At 32.3% G+C, this 17569-nt stretch overlaps 3 protein-coding genes and 1 pseudogene across 5 annotated transcripts in view; 3 read left to right on the forward strand and 1 right to left on the reverse strand.

Moving 5' to 3' along the window:
* Positions 1–54: 54 nt before the first annotated feature.
* Positions 55–2189, reverse strand: LOC9312605 (annotated as a pseudogene).
* A 4575-nt stretch (positions 2190–6764) lies between these two features.
* LOC9314387 (beta-glucosidase 27) lies at positions 6765–9870 on the forward strand. Its single transcript, XM_002876491.2, has 12 exons — positions 6765–6955; positions 7058–7116; positions 7215–7375; positions 7492–7623; positions 7747–7824; positions 7908–7995; positions 8089–8344; positions 8439–8554; positions 8663–8880; positions 9002–9139; positions 9232–9340; positions 9448–9870. Exons 2-12 carry the CDS (start codon positions 7109–7111, stop codon positions 9761–9763), a joined length of 1620 nt encoding a protein of 539 aa, XP_002876537.2. The 5' UTR covers positions 6765–6955; positions 7058–7108; the 3' UTR covers positions 9764–9870.
* A 744-nt stretch (positions 9871–10614) lies between these two features.
* LOC9312606 (beta-glucosidase 16) lies at positions 10615–14183 on the forward strand. Of its 3 annotated transcripts, none has more exons than XM_021026714.1 (12): positions 10615–10938; positions 11006–11075; positions 11286–11344; positions 11424–11499; positions 11584–11661; positions 11833–11920; positions 12004–12259; positions 12688–13021; positions 13134–13165; positions 13380–13482; positions 13568–13664; positions 13810–14183. In XM_021026714.1, the coding sequence occupies exons 1-12, from the start codon at positions 10792–10794 to the stop codon at positions 14030–14032; spliced, it is 1563 nt and encodes a 520-aa protein (XP_020882373.1). In that variant the 5' UTR covers positions 10615–10791; the 3' UTR covers positions 14033–14183. The 3 variants fall into 3 exon arrangements, with proteins under 3 accessions (XP_020882373.1, XP_020882374.1, XP_020882375.1); XM_021026715.1 differs by having other exon boundaries at positions 10792–10938; positions 13828–14183; XM_021026716.1 differs by lacking the exon at positions 11286–11344 and having other exon boundaries at positions 10889–10938; positions 13828–14183.
* A 2671-nt stretch (positions 14184–16854) lies between these two features.
* LOC9312607 (beta-glucosidase 30) overlaps positions 16855–17569 on the forward strand; it is a 4226-nt gene continuing 3511 nt past the window's right edge. Inside the window, exon 1 of the mRNA XM_002876493.2 lies at positions 16855–17071. Coding sequence (XP_002876539.1) covers positions 16937–17071 — 135 coding nt within the window. The 5' untranslated portion in view covers positions 16855–16936. The remainder of the gene's footprint in view (positions 17072–17569) is intronic.

Genomic DNA, 17569 nt, shown 5'->3' on the forward strand with positions numbered 1-17569 from the left:
GTGGTTATGTTTCTTGTTTGTTTACAGCTTTTGGTTAGTCGGAGACAGAGTAAGAAGACATCAAAACACATGACATTTTAGAAATAAAAAGGCAGAATCAGTTTAAAAGACTTGAGAACGAGTAGTATCTGCACAAAATTACGTTTAGAATCAATAATAAACAACAAATACATATTCAACCGCCGGTACAACACTTAAAAAAGAAGTTCTCTTAATCCTTGCAAGAGGTCAAAGGATCCATCCATCTTTGGACCTGCAATCCTACAGATCGTTCAACTCTTAGTGCAGAAAAACATGAAAGAAGAAGAAGCAAGCTTTGTCTTCTTTGAAGCCTCTACTACTATCTCTGGAATTCTCCACGCAAGCTTTTAAATTGTGTTCAATTACTTTGTGGATTGTTGCAGCCAATGTTGGCTCCTCCTAATGAAGAACCAGTTTATGGAGCAGATTCTGAGAACTTGATTCATACAACAGACATGATCACAACTAGAAAGCAGGAGCCATGAATGTTCTGGTTAGAACCAACACAATCATGTCTAATGGCCCAGTCATCATCAATTTTGATTGTGACCACTACATCTACAACTCTGGCTTTGAGGTGGCACTAGAATCTGCTATGTTCCGTTGAAGACGCCTTTTAAAATTAACCTTTATTGGCTTATTCAATGAATCAACTCAAAAGTTTCCACAAATCCATAAGTGAAAAAAACGAAGGTTAAATGACTCATCAGCCTCTTTTTTCTTGGTTTGGCTACACTGTAATATTGTTCTTGTTGTATATGTTCCCATTTGTAGAGAAGATCATGTCCGGTTAACCAGGAGTTTCTAGATATCCAGTATCCGGTTTTCTAGTGCCATGATCATCCGGAACATTGACTTAAACAGGAGTTTGGTCTGAGGTGCTCAACGAATGGTACTTGATTCCACATTGACCAAGACTTGTAATCACCTCAAAGTTTCCAGCTTTAGTAGACCCATCTTGACTCAATACATGTCTTCTCAGTTCAGCACAAGCACAATACTCTACGTAAGACACATCTACGCCTTTAAAGGTTGCAAATGTAGTCCTTACTCCTTCCCCTGCATTTTCCCAACAGAGAGACATTTGAATACGAATTTGATCGATAAAAAGGACTACTATTCATAGACACTTTGCTTTAATGAAAACTTAGAAAAACAATGTTATTTCCAAAGAAACAAAGCAGAAAGAATATGTACAAAGATCAACAAGACTTAAGAAGATAATGTTTTAGTTTACCGTGAGTGACTAAGAGCAAGTTCTCTGAAGGATACTTATCAGCAAGAGTCTTTATCAAACTAAGAAATCTATCTGTGCAGCCTTCCACAGTCTCTTCCCATTGTGGCATCTGAACAAACCCAATAAGAGATAATTAAAAGAAGAATCAAGTTATATACTCAGATTGCTTCCAGGATTTTAGAAGATAGACAGAAACAGAACATGTCCTAAAGCTCACCTCTTTATAAACAGGATCTACACTATGATCAACCATTCCATGAGGAAACGTAGCTTCAAGATCTGAAATCATGAAATCGAATTCCCCATCTTGGGAGCAATCTCAGGCTTAATAGAGACTGAAATCATGAAATCGAATTCCCCATCTTGGGAGCAATCTCAGGCTTAATAGAGACTGAATTCAGCATCTCACTCAATCCAAATTCAATAGAAACCTGAGAAGCATACAAGAATCAACCTAAAATGAATTTATATCACGCAAACTTTACAATGATTATCTAGATTTAGCTCAACAGTGATTCTTAAAGTAAATTTGAATCAACAGAGATTCACATTCACAGATTCCATGAAGACCAAAAGATTTAAAAACCTAAGATAGTATCTGTAAAATCGACGAGGGATTATCTGACCTTGAGCTTAGATTTATCGATGGACGTGACGTCGTTAGACGACGTAGCGCTGGGATCGAAATCGACGGCGGAGAGAGCAGCGATGACTTCGGAAGCAGTCTGGATACATCGGATAAAAGGGGATAAGAGCAGAGAGGATCGATTTTGTCAATGCGATCGCCGTGACGGATCATCAAGATATTTTGGTAGCCATCGGGATTTGATTTAGCAGTCTCCATTGTTGCTCTGATTGTTGTTTGTGCTGTGACCTTTGAGAGTACGTTGGAAGTGATTGTATATTTACATGGCGCTTTTTGATTTTTGATTTTTCTCTCTTCTCTATTTATATACTTTTTTTTGACAAAAATAATTATTTTTCCTAATTTATTTTAACATCATCGTAATGGACAAAACCGACTAAACCGGAGATTGGGGTTATAAAAGTATGATCATGGATTGGGATTTTTGTGGTCCTTGAAAGATATACTCCATGACTAATAACCACCTCAATTTCACCAAACCCATCATTAAAATTTTCTTAAATAGCCAATTAATAGATTTAGAAAATCTAGAAATTCAGAGGTTAATCGACAACCCAACCAAACCAAACCGCAATCAAAATTTTAAACAATTTTAGACAATTGAGAAAAGATAATTAATGTTGCTGATATATCTTTTATTTGAATTTTAAATTACTCAGTGAATACAAATTCTGATGCTGGTGGCCAATTCAAAATAACAAAAACAAATCAAAGATTTTTCCGTAGACTGAAAATAAAAGCTGAATCAGTCAAGAAACATCTAACTCCAGTTTAATCCGGTACTTCATGGTTATCCAAAGACAATAACAAAATTAAACGGAGTTGGAGGCAGCACCAGCTTAGAAGGGCAGGCGGATATGCGATGGTCCGGGACTTTTTTTATTAAAAATAATTATATGTAAAAAAGGCCCAAATATTTTTTAAAAATATTATTAATATGAAAATTATATTTTAAAAGGCCTAATTCTTTATAAGAAAATGTATAAAAAGGCACACAATTTTTAAAATAACAATTTTTACTATTAAAAAATAAGTAAATTTTCTCGCAAAAAAAAAAAAAATTCTCAAATGTATTGGGCCGGGGCTGGTTGGAGGGAGGGTACATGATACCAACTTGACTATGACTTGTAACTACTTCAAAATCTCCAACTTCACTAGAGGAGATCTGTTTTCTTAGTTCAACACAAGCACATAAATCTAACATGTGCCGTCCAGGGATGTTTCTTGGGTAGTGCAAGTGGAGCAAATGAAAGAGGTAAACAAATTTCACTAAATTTGAGGACCAAATTTTTATTTTCTTTTAGATATGTTTGTTAAAAAAAAAAAGCCTTTTTAAAACCCATAAAAAAATTAATATGAACAAAAAGAAAAAAAAATTTTGGTAAAATACAAAAAACTAAATTTTTAAAAATTTGTACAGAGATTCTAAATTTAATGAGGCACCCTGGTTGTGTTCTTTTAATCTAGTCATGTCTCTTATAAGTTAACCATATCGATGAGTTAGATATATACTCGATGAAGCAAATGACTGGTTTAAAGCTTGTGCTTCTTAAAAACGATTTAATCAGTATTGTTCATGGCTTCATGCATACCCGATTGCATTCCTTACTACTTAGGTTGGTAACGTTTCCATATAAACGAGTATGAAAATCATAACTTAATTATCAAAGTCCAATACTTATTTGTTTTAACCAAATATCAATAGCTCAATTAGTAAACTCTCAGAAAAAGTCTAGAAGTTGTCGGCTCAAATAACACTTAAAAAATAATCATATATCAAATGTTCTGGTATATGGCTTAAGGGGATGTACACATGTCTAAGACTGCTCGCGGTACTTTTGTACTATATCTTTTAAAAAAATTAAAAAAATTTAGATAAAAAATCCTAAATTTCTAAAATTCCAGAAACAAATCTATATTTTTGAATTTTTATCTAATAAGTATTTAAAAAAATTTAAGTTTAGACACAAAACCTATTATAATTTTGAGACAACTCTGGATGTTTCGGCCCAACACTTTTTAGTAATTAAAAAAAAAAAAATACTTGCTTGTTTTCAGAACTCGAAAAAATGTTTGAAAATATCCTCCACCACAAAAATCGAAACGTGGAAAATATTACACGAGCCAAGTTGGCTTCCATACTAGTGGGCGGTCCAAAAAGATTGCATGTTAAATAAATGTTATAATATGTATAATCATTATTGTTATACGGTAAAGTCCTAAAGTTTTGGGGAATTTCGTGAATTATCCCATTTTATTGGGCATCTCACGAAATAACGCAACATCTGCCTATGTTTTGGAAGAAGACAGTTTGTGATGGTGGGCAGTGTTCAAAGTTGCTCCACAACTAAGCATTACTTTCCTTGAATGCTTCGAGTTTTCCAATTTTTTGTCGGCTTTTTCTTTTCCCATTCATCTTATGATGTGCTATTTATTATGTACTTTCTAAAAAATAAAAAATAAAACTCGTATTGCAATATTTCCTCTGATCCTTATTATTATATTTTTTGGATAAATATTTGTTTCAGAAAATTAAATATTTTAAAAAATTTATTAATTATTGATGAATTGTAAACTTCAAAAAAAAAATCCTATTAATTCAGAATTATAGAAAATTATAAATTACAAAAAATAATATATTTATAATTACCTTTTAATATGTTTTGCTAATTTGTGTGAATATCTTAAAATATATTAATAAAAAAACAAAATGAGTATTGTAATATATTGATTTACGAAATTAACAATCTAATCGTCCATCATCTGTTGTTACTTGGTGACAAACCTTTGTTTCAATAAGTGCTTTAGACTCTTCTGGTCTGCGCGTATCGTGAAACGTTACCCTGATGTCTCCAACGTTAGACTGCCAAGAAAGAAAAGGTGAGATGCTTAGTAATTAGTATGACATTATTACGAATAAATGATCTAATCAATGCTCTCATATCACATTTTCTTTTGTTATATGATGTGTACTCGTTATTTATATTAAATAAAAATGATAAATCTAAAATGGCATGTTCATATTTTGTTTTATAAAATATATCTTTCAAATTATCTCGCTAATGAACCGCCCAATATTTGTTTTTTTTGTCAAAAACCCGCCTAATATTTATCACTAGAAATTTCTGAATTTCTTCGTAATTTACTTTAAATTTATTATAACCTGTCAATTTTCTAATAATAACTCGATGTATATATGCTCCAAACTCCATTATTTAACGTTTTCTCTAATTGATGAATTCTACCTACCAATTAGAACAACAATCAATGAGTTATTTGTTTCCTTTTATACAATATACTATTTATACAGCTCGCTTTTTTATACGACCGTTGATTTGACCTACCACGCAGTCTTAAGCAATGACATTACGAGAACAACAGGAGTTTTTTGTTTTTTGATAATAGAACAACTTGAGTTTTTTGGGAGGTAAATAACTAATCTTAGGAATATATATATGTATAATAAAAAGGTATGGGCAAATTTGAAACGGAAGATGAGTGCATAGTATACTTTTCCAATTTTAACGTACGTGCGTTTGAACTTTTGGGAATTATGACATGTGATGAAAGTCCTCGTAACGACTCACACGATTCACTAGAGAGACGGTGAAATGATTTTTATTTTTTGTGAAGGGGTTTATATTAATCATAATTATATCAATAAGTCGGTATATTGACTGTAAAAGTCCAAGTCTTTGCTACCTTTTTGACAGAATACTCTAGAGAATCAGTTTAAGTTAACAGTAAATTTCTTAACATCAGTGCTTTTGATAAAGATCACATGTTCTGATGTTCACAAGCATGATACATCGATACAGCTAGAACCGTTGTTGCTATATACGTAGACAGGTCACGCAACTTGTCTTTAACCGAATGAGAAAGAGAGATTGCGTTTCAACTATTGTATATTTTCCCCAAATAATAATGGGACAAAACAAAAAATGTATTAGAAAAAAACAATAACACTTAATAAAATAAATTATTTACCACCATTAATTATTTGCATAGCTTAATTTCGAATGTTAACTAGGGTTACTTTGTAATATCTGGTTTTTTACTTCTTTCAGTATTGGACGTAGCTCAGATATGGTAATGCTAAACAAAATGATTTAGTATGTATATTAATTTGTTTCTAAAGTTAACATGAAAATGAATGGTTTCTGTCAAAAAATATTAAATGAAAATTGTAACTTCAGAAAAAACATCGGATGGCAAATCACAGTATTTTTGTTTGGAATTAAAATTGGCATTCTTGTATGAATTTAAATAATTTATCTCTAATCAGTATGAAGAGTCTGAAAGTTCTACAAATTAAATCAAAAGTTTATTTGTTTGAAATTTATAGTTTAAATCATAATGAAACCACAAATTAATCCATATTACAATATATTATTTCAAAAAGTAAACAAAACTTTTTTCTTTCGAATTATCATACTTATGTGGACTAGCTAGATTGGGTCAAAACTCGAGATTAAAATCAATCACTCAAAAGAAAATACAAAACACTCCAGCAGAAGGATCTCGCCGGCAGTGTATTAAATAATGATATTAAGTCTCTGTTTTGATTTTAGTAGAAGTCAACATAGGAGCAAGCTAGTTGGTTCAACATCACACAGCGGAAGACCACAAAGCGACTACTATTATTATTTTATTTCATTTTTTTTATATTGTGTCAAGCGATTGATTGATTCTTTGACCAAAAAAGAAATTAACGGTCAGGATACGTAGATGTAACCAATTGGACTAAATGTTGTATGAATTTTCTACGTTCCTTCGCATAATAAATTTCCTTTGCCTAATATATATATATATATATATATATATATATACCTTCCCATATCTCATCACTTCTCTCACAACTCAACAATCTCCACATTCTTTCATTGAGAAAGAAGATTAGATTTATTCGTTTATTTATTTTGCAAGAAGAGAAAGCAAAATATTTCGTTTCATTCTTTCGTATTTGAAAACTGTTTTTTTTTGCTGTTAAAATTCATATTTGAAAACCTAATCAGCTTAATTCGATATTAATCACAAAAGACTTCAAATTGGTACATTTTCTTCTCTTATGTATCAAAGTTATGGTTAGAATGATTCTATAATTTCTCTTTTGATCAACTGGCTCTTATATTCTTGTTTACATGTTTATGCAGATTTAGAGGGGTTCACCAAAATATAAAAGAACTTATAAATTCTTTATAACAATGACGCAGTAAGTGATGAAACTACAATAAAACAACACATCCACAAAAATTTTACCTTTAGAGAAAATATTTTCTGACAGTTTTGTGTGTTAATTAATATTAACAGAAGGAAGAACATGTACTCGAAGAAAAACTCTTTCGGCCGATCTGATTTTCCTGAGGGTTTCCTCTTTGGTACGGCTTCATCGGCTTACCAATATGAAGGAGCCATAAACGAAGCTCCTCGAGGAGAGAGTGTTTGGGACACATTTGTTCGCAAATATCCAGGTTTGTATATAACTAAAAACTTACTTTTTGTAATATTTATGTTTATATATTTTCATATTGTTATTCAGTTATGATATTCATCAAACTAACTTTAGTGAAATGATTTTTTTTTGTAGAGAGAAATTGCTACTCTAACGCAGATCAAGCAATCGAGTTCTATAAGCATTACAAAGAAGATATCCAAAGAATGAAGGATATTAACATGGATGCTTTCAGATTCTCTATCTCTTGGCCTCGGATTTTTCCTCGTAAGTTATTAACTCATAAATATATACCACTAATTTTCTTAATTCAACATATTGATGAGTGAGCTTCAAAAAATTCAATAGATTTTTAATCTTTGTCTTTTGTTCATATTCCCAAAAATATAGTTGGAAAGAAAAGCAAAGGAGTGAACAAAGAAGGAATCAAATTCTATAACGATCTCATCGATGAACTCCTCGCTAACGGTAGTTAACTATTTTCACTTACATATATAACCTAATCTCTTCGATTGACATATTCTAATATGCAGTATCATATATATGAACAGGAATAACACCTCTCGCCACTTTATTTCATTGGGATACTCCTCAAGCACTTGAGGATGAATACAATGGATTTTTAAGCGAAGAAGCTGTGTAAGTGATTTTTAACAATCAATATATATTAGTTTTTGACTAATTTTCGGATAAATGTCCCTAACATCTGCATATAAATTTACCATCTTGCAGTGATGACTTCAAAGATTTTGCAGCCTTATGTTTCGAAGAGTTTGGCGACCGTGTAAAATTGTGGGTCACACTAAACGAACCATGGGTGTATAGTATTGGTGGTTATGACACGGGAAGAAAAGCCCCCGGACGTGCCTCCAAATACATGAACGAAGCAGCCGTGGCCGGAGAATCTGGTCTCGAGGTTTACACTGTTAGTCACAATCTACTTCTGGCTCACGCCGAAGCCGTTGAAGTCTTCAGGAACAATCCCAAAGTACGGAAAAGATAATTAATTTCAGTTTGACAAGTATTTTCATCTTTAAAAACATAATTATTAAGACATACGCCGTTTTTTGTTTGTATTACAGTGTAAAGATGGCAAGATCGGTATCGCTCATTGTCCCGTATGGTTCGAACCTTATGACTCGAACTGCCCTAAAGATAAAGAAGCATGCGAACGAGCTATGGAGTTTATGTTTGGCTGGTGAGTGGTTTTATTTTCTTAAAGGTTACATCAAAATTAAATTACATATGTTTTGCTGAGTTTCTAACTATTTTTGTTTGGGTGTTTTTTTTTTTTTTTAATTAACAGGCACATGGATCCTACGGTGTATGGAGATTACCCTGAAGTCATGAAAAAATCGATCGGAAAAAGATTACCATCATTTACCGCAGCACAATCCAAGAAGCTTATAGGATCTTTTGATTTCGTTGGGGTGAATTATTACAGTGCTTTCTACGTCAAAAATATTGATGAAGTGAACCATGACACTCCCAATTGGAGATCAGACGCACGCATCGAATGGAGAAGTAAGTGGAGTTTTTATATAATACTTACTCATATCATAGTAGCGTTTCCATTCATTTCTTGGCTCCAAGCTTTTTGTTACCTGTTTCTTGTCTCACAAGTTTTCAATTTTTATTTGTACAGAACAAAACAAAGCAGGACAGACATTAGGTGTAAGAGGTGGTTCAGAATGGGACTTTCTATATCCACAAGGACTTAGAAAGTTTCTTAACTATGGCAAGAATAAATATGAAAGCCCGAAATTTATGATCACTGAAAACGGTAATAATTTTATAAGAAGCTCTTTAATTAGTCTTACTCAATTTTATATGGGATTATAGTTTACTAACTCTTGCTTTGTTAAAACTGTTCAGGACACTGTGATATAGATTACGAGAAAAAGCCGAAACTTTCTAACTTGATGGATCTCCAAAGGACAGAGTACCACAAGAAACATCTCCAAAGCATCCAACAAGCCATCCAGTAAGTGTATCTCCATTAAGTTTCTTGTGAGACAGGAAACTAAACTGTGTTGAAACCCTATACTTAGTTTCTTACTGACGATGGATGATCATTGTTTTGTTGCTCAGGGAGGATGGCGTTGTAGTTGAAGGATACTTTGCTTGGTCGTTACTAGACAATTGTGAATGGAACGCCGGTTATGGAGTCCGATACGGACTATTCTACGTCGATTACAACAACGGGCTAAAACGATTCCCGAAAATGTCAGCGATGTGGTTCAAAGAGTTCTTGAAGAGAGAAGAAGAAATTGAAGATTCAGAAGAAGAGTACGTGTTGAAGTCAACAATGAACAAAAAGAGATTTTTATTAGCAACTGGTTCAGCAGCTTCTTGTTTTATTCCTAAGATGTCTGAATCTTCTAAAGCCCTCGAACTATTTTTCTAGATTTTGTTTTTTTTTTTAATTTGATTTGTCAAAAAGCTTTGAAGCAAAGCAAAGTATCTTCAATAAAGAGGGCTTAAGAGTGCTTTGCGGCGTTAAAGTTTCATCCATTTGTGGTCTCCCATAGCTACTACTATGTATTTTTTGTTTTTGACTTTTTTCGTTACAAGGATTAAACAATTTATAAAATTTAAATGGGCTTCAGTGTACAGAAATATATCGCGCCTGCGCCTGTTAACGAAGCCATTCAAGAAATGTTATAAGGGCCCATATATTTCATGGCCCATTTCGACATTTTGATTTTTAAAGAACACCTAGGTCATTCCAGAAATGGATAATAGGTTTAATTTAAAAAAATTTCCGCGTGGGGTTTATTTATCTAGTTTTGACGTTGACCAAAATAATCGTGCCCACCCGTTTCACTCAAGAAAACCCCTATGGAATAGTCCACATCCTGTAACAGAGAGTTTCATAAGTTTTGAGACAAAGAGTCGTTTACACCATAATCATGTCTCATAGCTTAACAAAGCGAATTTATATACGAAATAGAATATATTTCAAATTAAGAGACTAAACCAAAATCAAAGCATAGAAAATTCAACAAAATGCACAAATGTGTTAAAATTTCTACAAATTTTGACATTTTCATCGTTTTTATTTTATGGTCAGAAGAAAATATGTTTTCTCAGTTCTCACGTCTTAGCTTTCGAATATTTTTCTAGATGTGATGATGAGTCAGCTTTTGATTAATTAAGAGTATTTTTGTTTTTTTTTTGTTTTTTACAATAATTTTATAGGATAAGGTTTCTTGCAACAATTAGCAAATCGTATAAAATAAGAAACCATTACTACTAAAATAACGTTGCTAGGTGCTACACCCTCTCTCCCTCCAACAACTAACTCTATTTATAGATTACATTATATCAAATCAAAACATATTCCTTTTCTCCTATAAAGTTTTTCACAACCAAATTTCATTGTAAATCAAAAATAAAAATTGAATTAGTTTTTTACAGAAGAAAAAAAAAAGAATGAGAAGTAAATTTCTAAGTTTACTGTTGCTCATTACTTTGGCCTGCATTGGAGTTTCCGCCAAGAAGCATTCCTCAAGGCCTAGATTGAGAAGAAATGACTTTCCAGAAGATTTCATTTTTGGATCTGCAACTTCTGCTTATCAGGTTTAGTTCTTATTATTCTGTCCATTAATTTTTTGCTTTTGTTAACATTTTTAGATTTTGTTAACAGTGTGAAGGTGCTGCTCATGAAGATGGTAGAGGTCCAAGTATCTGGGACTCTTTCTCTGAAAATTTCCCAGGTTTTTTTTTCCTTATTAGAAACCCCCAAAGCTTTAGACCTCTTTAAAGATTTAAGACTCAAAATGTTGGAATTTGGTTTATATATGTGAATCTGGTTTTATCTTGTGTTCATAACAAAACTGGGTTGGTGATGAACCTTTTTGATACTTCTTTCTTTTTCTTGATATTAAATTTAATGATAAATAATTTTGCCCCTTTTTTTTTTTCAGAAAAGATAATGGATGGTAGTAATGGGTCCATTGCAGATGATTCTTACAACCTCTACAAGGTATTATTGCTTTCTTCACCCAAAAATAAAATAAAGGCAGCATTACATTTTTCTTCATGTAAACTTTTTGGAAAACCAGGAAGATGTGAATTTGCTGCATCAAATAGGCTTTGATGCTTACCGATTCTCGATCTCATGGTCCCGGATTTTGCCTCGTAAGATAACGACCGGATTAGATCTTTCTAAGAGTTGTTAACTTGTTATATTCATGAGGTAACTGTTCTCAATTTGTTTATTAGGTGGGACTATAAAGGGAGGAATCAACCAGGCTGGAATTGACTATTACAACAACTTGATTAATCAACTTCTGTCTAAAGGTAATGATTCTCTGTTTCTCAGTCTGGTAAAACTAAAAGACTTGTGCTTGTAAACACACATTGAGGAAATCTTGGTGATGTTTAGGATATTGCCAAAACCTTTGTAAATTTTCAAGATTCGTCAAGAACACAACATTTAATGTTTTTCTTGTAATGTTGTAAATGTGTTAGGGGTGAAGCCATTTGTCACACTCTTTCACTGGGACTTACCAGAGGCACTCGAAGATGCTTACGGTGGCTTCCTTGGAGATGAAATTGTGTAAGTTCATTCATTTAAGATCACTATATGGTAAGCTTAGGACACTGCAAAAATTTGTTGTTGATATTTTGGTAATGAAACAGGAATGATTTCCGAGACTATGCAGAACTTTGTTTCCAGAAGTTTGGAGATAGAGTGAAGCAGTGGACAACACTAAACGAGCCATTTACAGTAGTACATGAAGGTTATATAACAGGTCAAAAGGCACCTGGAAGATGTTCCAATTTCACTAATCCTGATTGCTTAGGTGGCGATGCAGCCACCGAGCCTTACATCGTCGGCCATAACCTCCTCCTTGCTCATGGAGTTGCCGTCAAAGTCTACAGGGAAAAGTACCAGGTATGTTTGTTCTATCTATTATCTAGACTTTAATTGTTTGTTTGTGTTTGATTTTAACTTTGATGTGTACTTTTTCCAAATGATCTCACAGTATCTATCATCCTAACAAAATTCAAAATTCCTTTTTGGGTTTACATTTGCTAAAATTATTTATAAAAGTAATGAAAGATTTTTTTAGATTTTACAAATCTGAGTTTTCATTATTTGTGGTTATAACTTGAACACCTAAACGCAAATACACATTGTCCTTTTGAGTCATACTCTGTTTTGCTCTGTTTTCACTCTGTTTCTTTTCTTCTCTGTTTACCTTCTACTCTGTTTTACTCTGTTTCGCTCTACTATATTTCTGCTATGCTCTATCTGGTTATCAAATCCTCATAAAAGTTAAATCGTGACAACATTTCGCTCCTAATATATGATGTCCACAGGCAACTCAAAATGGTGAAATTGGTATCGCCTTAAACACAGTATGGCACTACCCTTATTCAGAGTCATATGCTGACCGGTTAGCTGCTGCTCGAGCCACGGCCTTCACCTTTGACTACTTCTTGGAGCCAATCGTCTACGGTAGATATCCAATCGAAATGGTCAGCCACGTAAAAGATGGTCGTCTTCCTACATTCACGCCAGAAGAGTCCGAAATGCTCAAAGGATCATACGATTTCATAGGTATAAACTATTACTCATCTTTTTATGCAAAAGACGCTCCGTGCGCAACTGAAAACATCACCATGTCCACCGATTCTTGCGTCAGCATCGTAGGTCCGTGAACCTTATGGTTTTTTCTTAACCTATAAATTGACCTTTTTCTCTAAATAATATTGAAATTTAACATCCGTCAACTAATTAATTGTTAATTTGTAAATTGTATTAGGTGAGCGAAATGGAGTGCCTATCGGTCCAACGGTACGATTATTTATTCTATTCAGCTTTGTTTAGTTAAGAATTAGATCAATCTCCCGATCAAATAAAAAAAAATTCATGATAGTTTAAATTAATAATTCAAAAATCTATATAAGTTGTAACTATATATTTTTAGCTTTCAATTTGACTATTACACTTATTTAAAAATGTAAAATCGATATAGAATTTGATTATATAACCTTATGATTCATTTCAGGCTGGATCGGATTGGCTTTTGATTTATCCCAAGGGTATTCGTGATCTCCTATTACATGCAAAATTCAGATACAATGATCCCGTCTTGTACATAACAGAAAATGGTAAATCATAGCACTTAATGGATTTTTAGAAAAAAGACTAGTTCAGAGAACTAATCATGTTATTTCGCGTCTTTCTTAAAATCAGGAGTGGATGAAGCAAACATTGGCAAAGTATTTCTTAACGACGATTTGAGAATTGATTACTATGCTCATCACCTTAAGATGGTTAGCGATGCTATCTCGTAAGTCCTCCTTTTCAATCTTTTATATTTGAATTTCTACAATTCAGAAACCAAAACATTCGAAGCAAGAATTAGATTGGCCACTCCTATAATGTATGTTTTTGAGACGCCAACAGAGGCTTAAAAGAAAGTTTTTGAAAACCAGATCTTGCATAAAATGTAGGATCGGGGTGAATGTGAAGGGATATTTCGCGTGGTCATTGATGGATAATTTCGAATGGTCGGAGGGATACACGGTCCGGTTCGGACTAGTGTTTGTGGACTTTGAAGATGGACGTAAGAGGTATCTGAAGAAATCAGCTAAGTGGTTTAGGAAGTTGTTGAAGGGAAAGCATAATGGGACGAATCAGCAGGTGGCTGTTATTTAATAAATCACGAGCCATTGGTTTATTGAATCTACCATTTGTTGTCTATATTATACAACACGTACTGTTTCTTTTCCGATGTACATAATATAAACTTATTAAATAAGAGGTGGCTTTGTTTGGATGTTACTAAATATATTGGTAAATCTCAGCGTTTGTTAGTCTCCAAACCAGGGCCGGCTCAAAAAATTTAAGGACTTTGAACTGAAAAAAAAAATTAGCCTTTATTTCTCATGCTTTTTAAAAAAAAAAAAATTTTGGACCTTAATTTTAATAAATTTAATTATGATAAAAGACACAAAATTATAAGGACCCTGTGCATGAGCACCAAAGACACATGTATAGAACCGGGCCTGCTTCAAACCAAACATTAATTTAAAAAAAAAAATAGTTTGAGGTTATATTTTGTCTGTAAATGTTCGAAAGATTACATATGCGTTTGACTGTAACAAAATATTTTAGTTCGATTAAAAAATAACTATTAAAAGTTGTAAAAGTTTGTACTTTGTAATATGATTACTTATATGATTATATCATCAAAGATTTTTCTTAAAACCGCTTCAAAACTATGAACAAAAGTTTTGGAAATTATCCCCAAAAAAAAAAACGAACTATTGGGAATTTTGGGCTTGGGCCACACTGGAAAATCTAAGGTCCGTTACTCGTTTTTTTTTTTTACCACAGCTTCTTTTATTAGCTTGATATAAATGTGATCTTCATAGAGGATTTGTACAAGGAATCTTGGAACAAAGAAATGATTTACAAAAGGAGAGTCCCCTGGGATAGTCTCTCTTTGGCTAAATGATCAGCAGCTTTATTGCAGGTCCGCTACTCGTTATATTGCGATGACTGACCGTCCTAAAATAATCCAGATTTATAATCAAGTTGTTTTTACTTTTACTAGTGGTATCTGTTGCCATTATGTTATAATTTGGATTTGAATTTAATAGCAGATAGTCCGATACATTAATTTTGTACCGTAAACATGAATCAGCTAAAAACATAAATTTATAATTATACGCAAGAATTTGTGTTAAATAATATATTTCAAATCTTTAATCAATGTGTAAAATTAGTTTGATTGTTTTGACTTTTGTGCGTCTAATCAGTTTGATTGATTTACTTGCTTGTGTTCCTATACATGCAATATAATGATATATTAGAGGTAAAACATCCGTGTTGACAAAAGAGAGAAAAAAAGTAAGACAATGCATAGGTCAATTTTTAGTAGTTGTTCTCATCTCGTTTTTGACAACTGGACGTGTCATAAAATTTGTTTCTTAAACCTGAATTGTATTTTCATAGGGCAACTAATTCAACGATTAGTGAAAAGCAACAAAATCAATCCAAACTAGTTTAATACTTTTTTCTAAAATTATTATGATTTTTCATATAAAAGACATTTCTTGCATTCGTCAGGAAATTTTTTTTTTTTTAATATCACATTCGCTCTTGAATATGATGGTAGATAATAAATTTTTTTATATAAAACATACACATTTTACCTAATTTCTCATTTGTTTTATTAAATCAGAAATATAAAAATTTATACGTTAATTTTTGGAATAAATAATAAGGAAAACTATCCGAAAAAGGAGGGACAAGACAAAAAGAAGAAGAAGAAGATATAAGCCCATCTCCTTGTGTTGGAAATTTAGTTGCTCCTTTACAAATATATCATTTCTTAATAGGAAAACATGTCACTGCCAGTTGATTGTTCTCATCTCTTTTTCTTCTTAGTGGAATGTGATAAGGACAATTGCTCATATCTGTTTTTTTTTTAATTGAAGATGTATGTTTTCTCTTCTCTGATTATTTCCCATACAAAATCTTCACTAAGTAAAAAGGAATTATGTATTGCTGTTTTAATATCATTCTTACCAATTCGATTTTCAAATTCAGTGCATCTGTAGTCAAATGTCCAAAAGATTGTTTCGAAGCAATTAAAATCTTATCAAAATTTCATTGCCCAAAATATTATGAAAGCTTGTTTCTATATATATATATGAGATACCCAGTAAAATTAAAATGATATGTATAGAGAACAAATTACAAATGACCATGATTTTAGGATAAAGATGACACGTACTATTTTCCCATAACATATTTGCAGACTTGCAGTTATAAAAGAAAAAAAAAGTAGGCAAGAATTTAGGTTCTACAAAATTACTAATCAATAATTTTTAATATATATTACACACATGAAACAACAACAGTCCAATATAATTCTTTCATACATCTATTAAAAACTGGAACACTAATGACAGAAAATATTACACATAAACGAAAACTATAAATATCTAAAGTCGGTCTAATTAAATATTTACGTTACTCATGTGAAATCGTAACCGTACCACGAAATACATGCATTCTTCGTTATGTTAACGCTTTAACAGTGAACGTAGCCATAATGTTGACCACGTTCAACATTCAACACCAACATTAATTTACACTCAAATATACGTATATACGTACATGTAAGTGAATCTGAGCAGTAATCATGGGAATATTCAGAAAAGACGATGGTGAATGTTAGCAGTGATCAAGGGCACATTCAAAACTGACTATGGACAAAAAAAGCTCCTGGCCTTAAATTTGATTGTGCCAGAAATAGTAAAAAACTAAGAACCCAAAATGGAATATCGAGACCTCTATGTATAATAGTCTTAACTTGGAAAGAAATATTATGTTATTAAGTAGAAAATACTATAAGTTATCTCTCTATCTATACATTAATACATATGATATATATGTCCAAACATTTCCCCGTAGATGACGTATATTACCGAGGATAATCCTCTATATAAGGAAGAGAAGCTCTGAGTAATAAATCTCATCATCACTTTGAAATCCCAAAACACCAAGCAAAAAAAACAAAGCGAGACAAAAAAAAAAGAGAGAGAAAAAATGGCTAGGGGATCGTGGTTCTTCATTATCCTTTCGATCATCTCATTGTTAGCAAATATGATCAATTCTCTAAAACTAGATCGGCATAGTTTTCCTGATGATTTCATCTTTGGAACAGCTGCCTCGGCGTTTCAGGTAATTTTTGTGATTAGTATGTAATATGTAAAATAGCAAAATGGCTATGTGATTCTACAATTTGTATCAGTCACAGAGTTAAAATGATGATTTAAATTCAATTATTCTGTTGGTTTCTTTTAATTCTATTATTTTGAATGATGAAACAATCATGAAACTCTGCAATTTCACAGTTATATATCTTTGTTTTGGGGAAACCGAGTTCTTTGCTTAATAATTTTGTCTTCATTATGCATTCGTTTTTTTTCTTCCAAAATACAGTTTTACCATTTCGCAGTATAATTACGGTCATATTCTATAAGTCATATTAGAATAAAATAACAAGTTTAAAAGTTATTTAATTTATGTTTATATTAAAAATGTTTCAAAAGCTTTTTCGTGTGATCCTCTTGTCTAGTTTCAATGTTTTTTTTTTTTTTTGCTTGCGGGTTCTCACATTAGGTTTGAGCCGTAAACTTTAGGAATTGAACACATATGGCCAGCTAACCCCGAGGTGGA

Source organism: Arabidopsis lyrata (assembly GCF_000004255.2).
Source record: "Arabidopsis lyrata subsp. lyrata unplaced genomic scaffold ARALYscaffold_5, whole genome shotgun sequence".
NCBI classification, from domain to species: Eukaryota; Viridiplantae; Streptophyta; class Magnoliopsida; order Brassicales; family Brassicaceae; genus Arabidopsis; species Arabidopsis lyrata.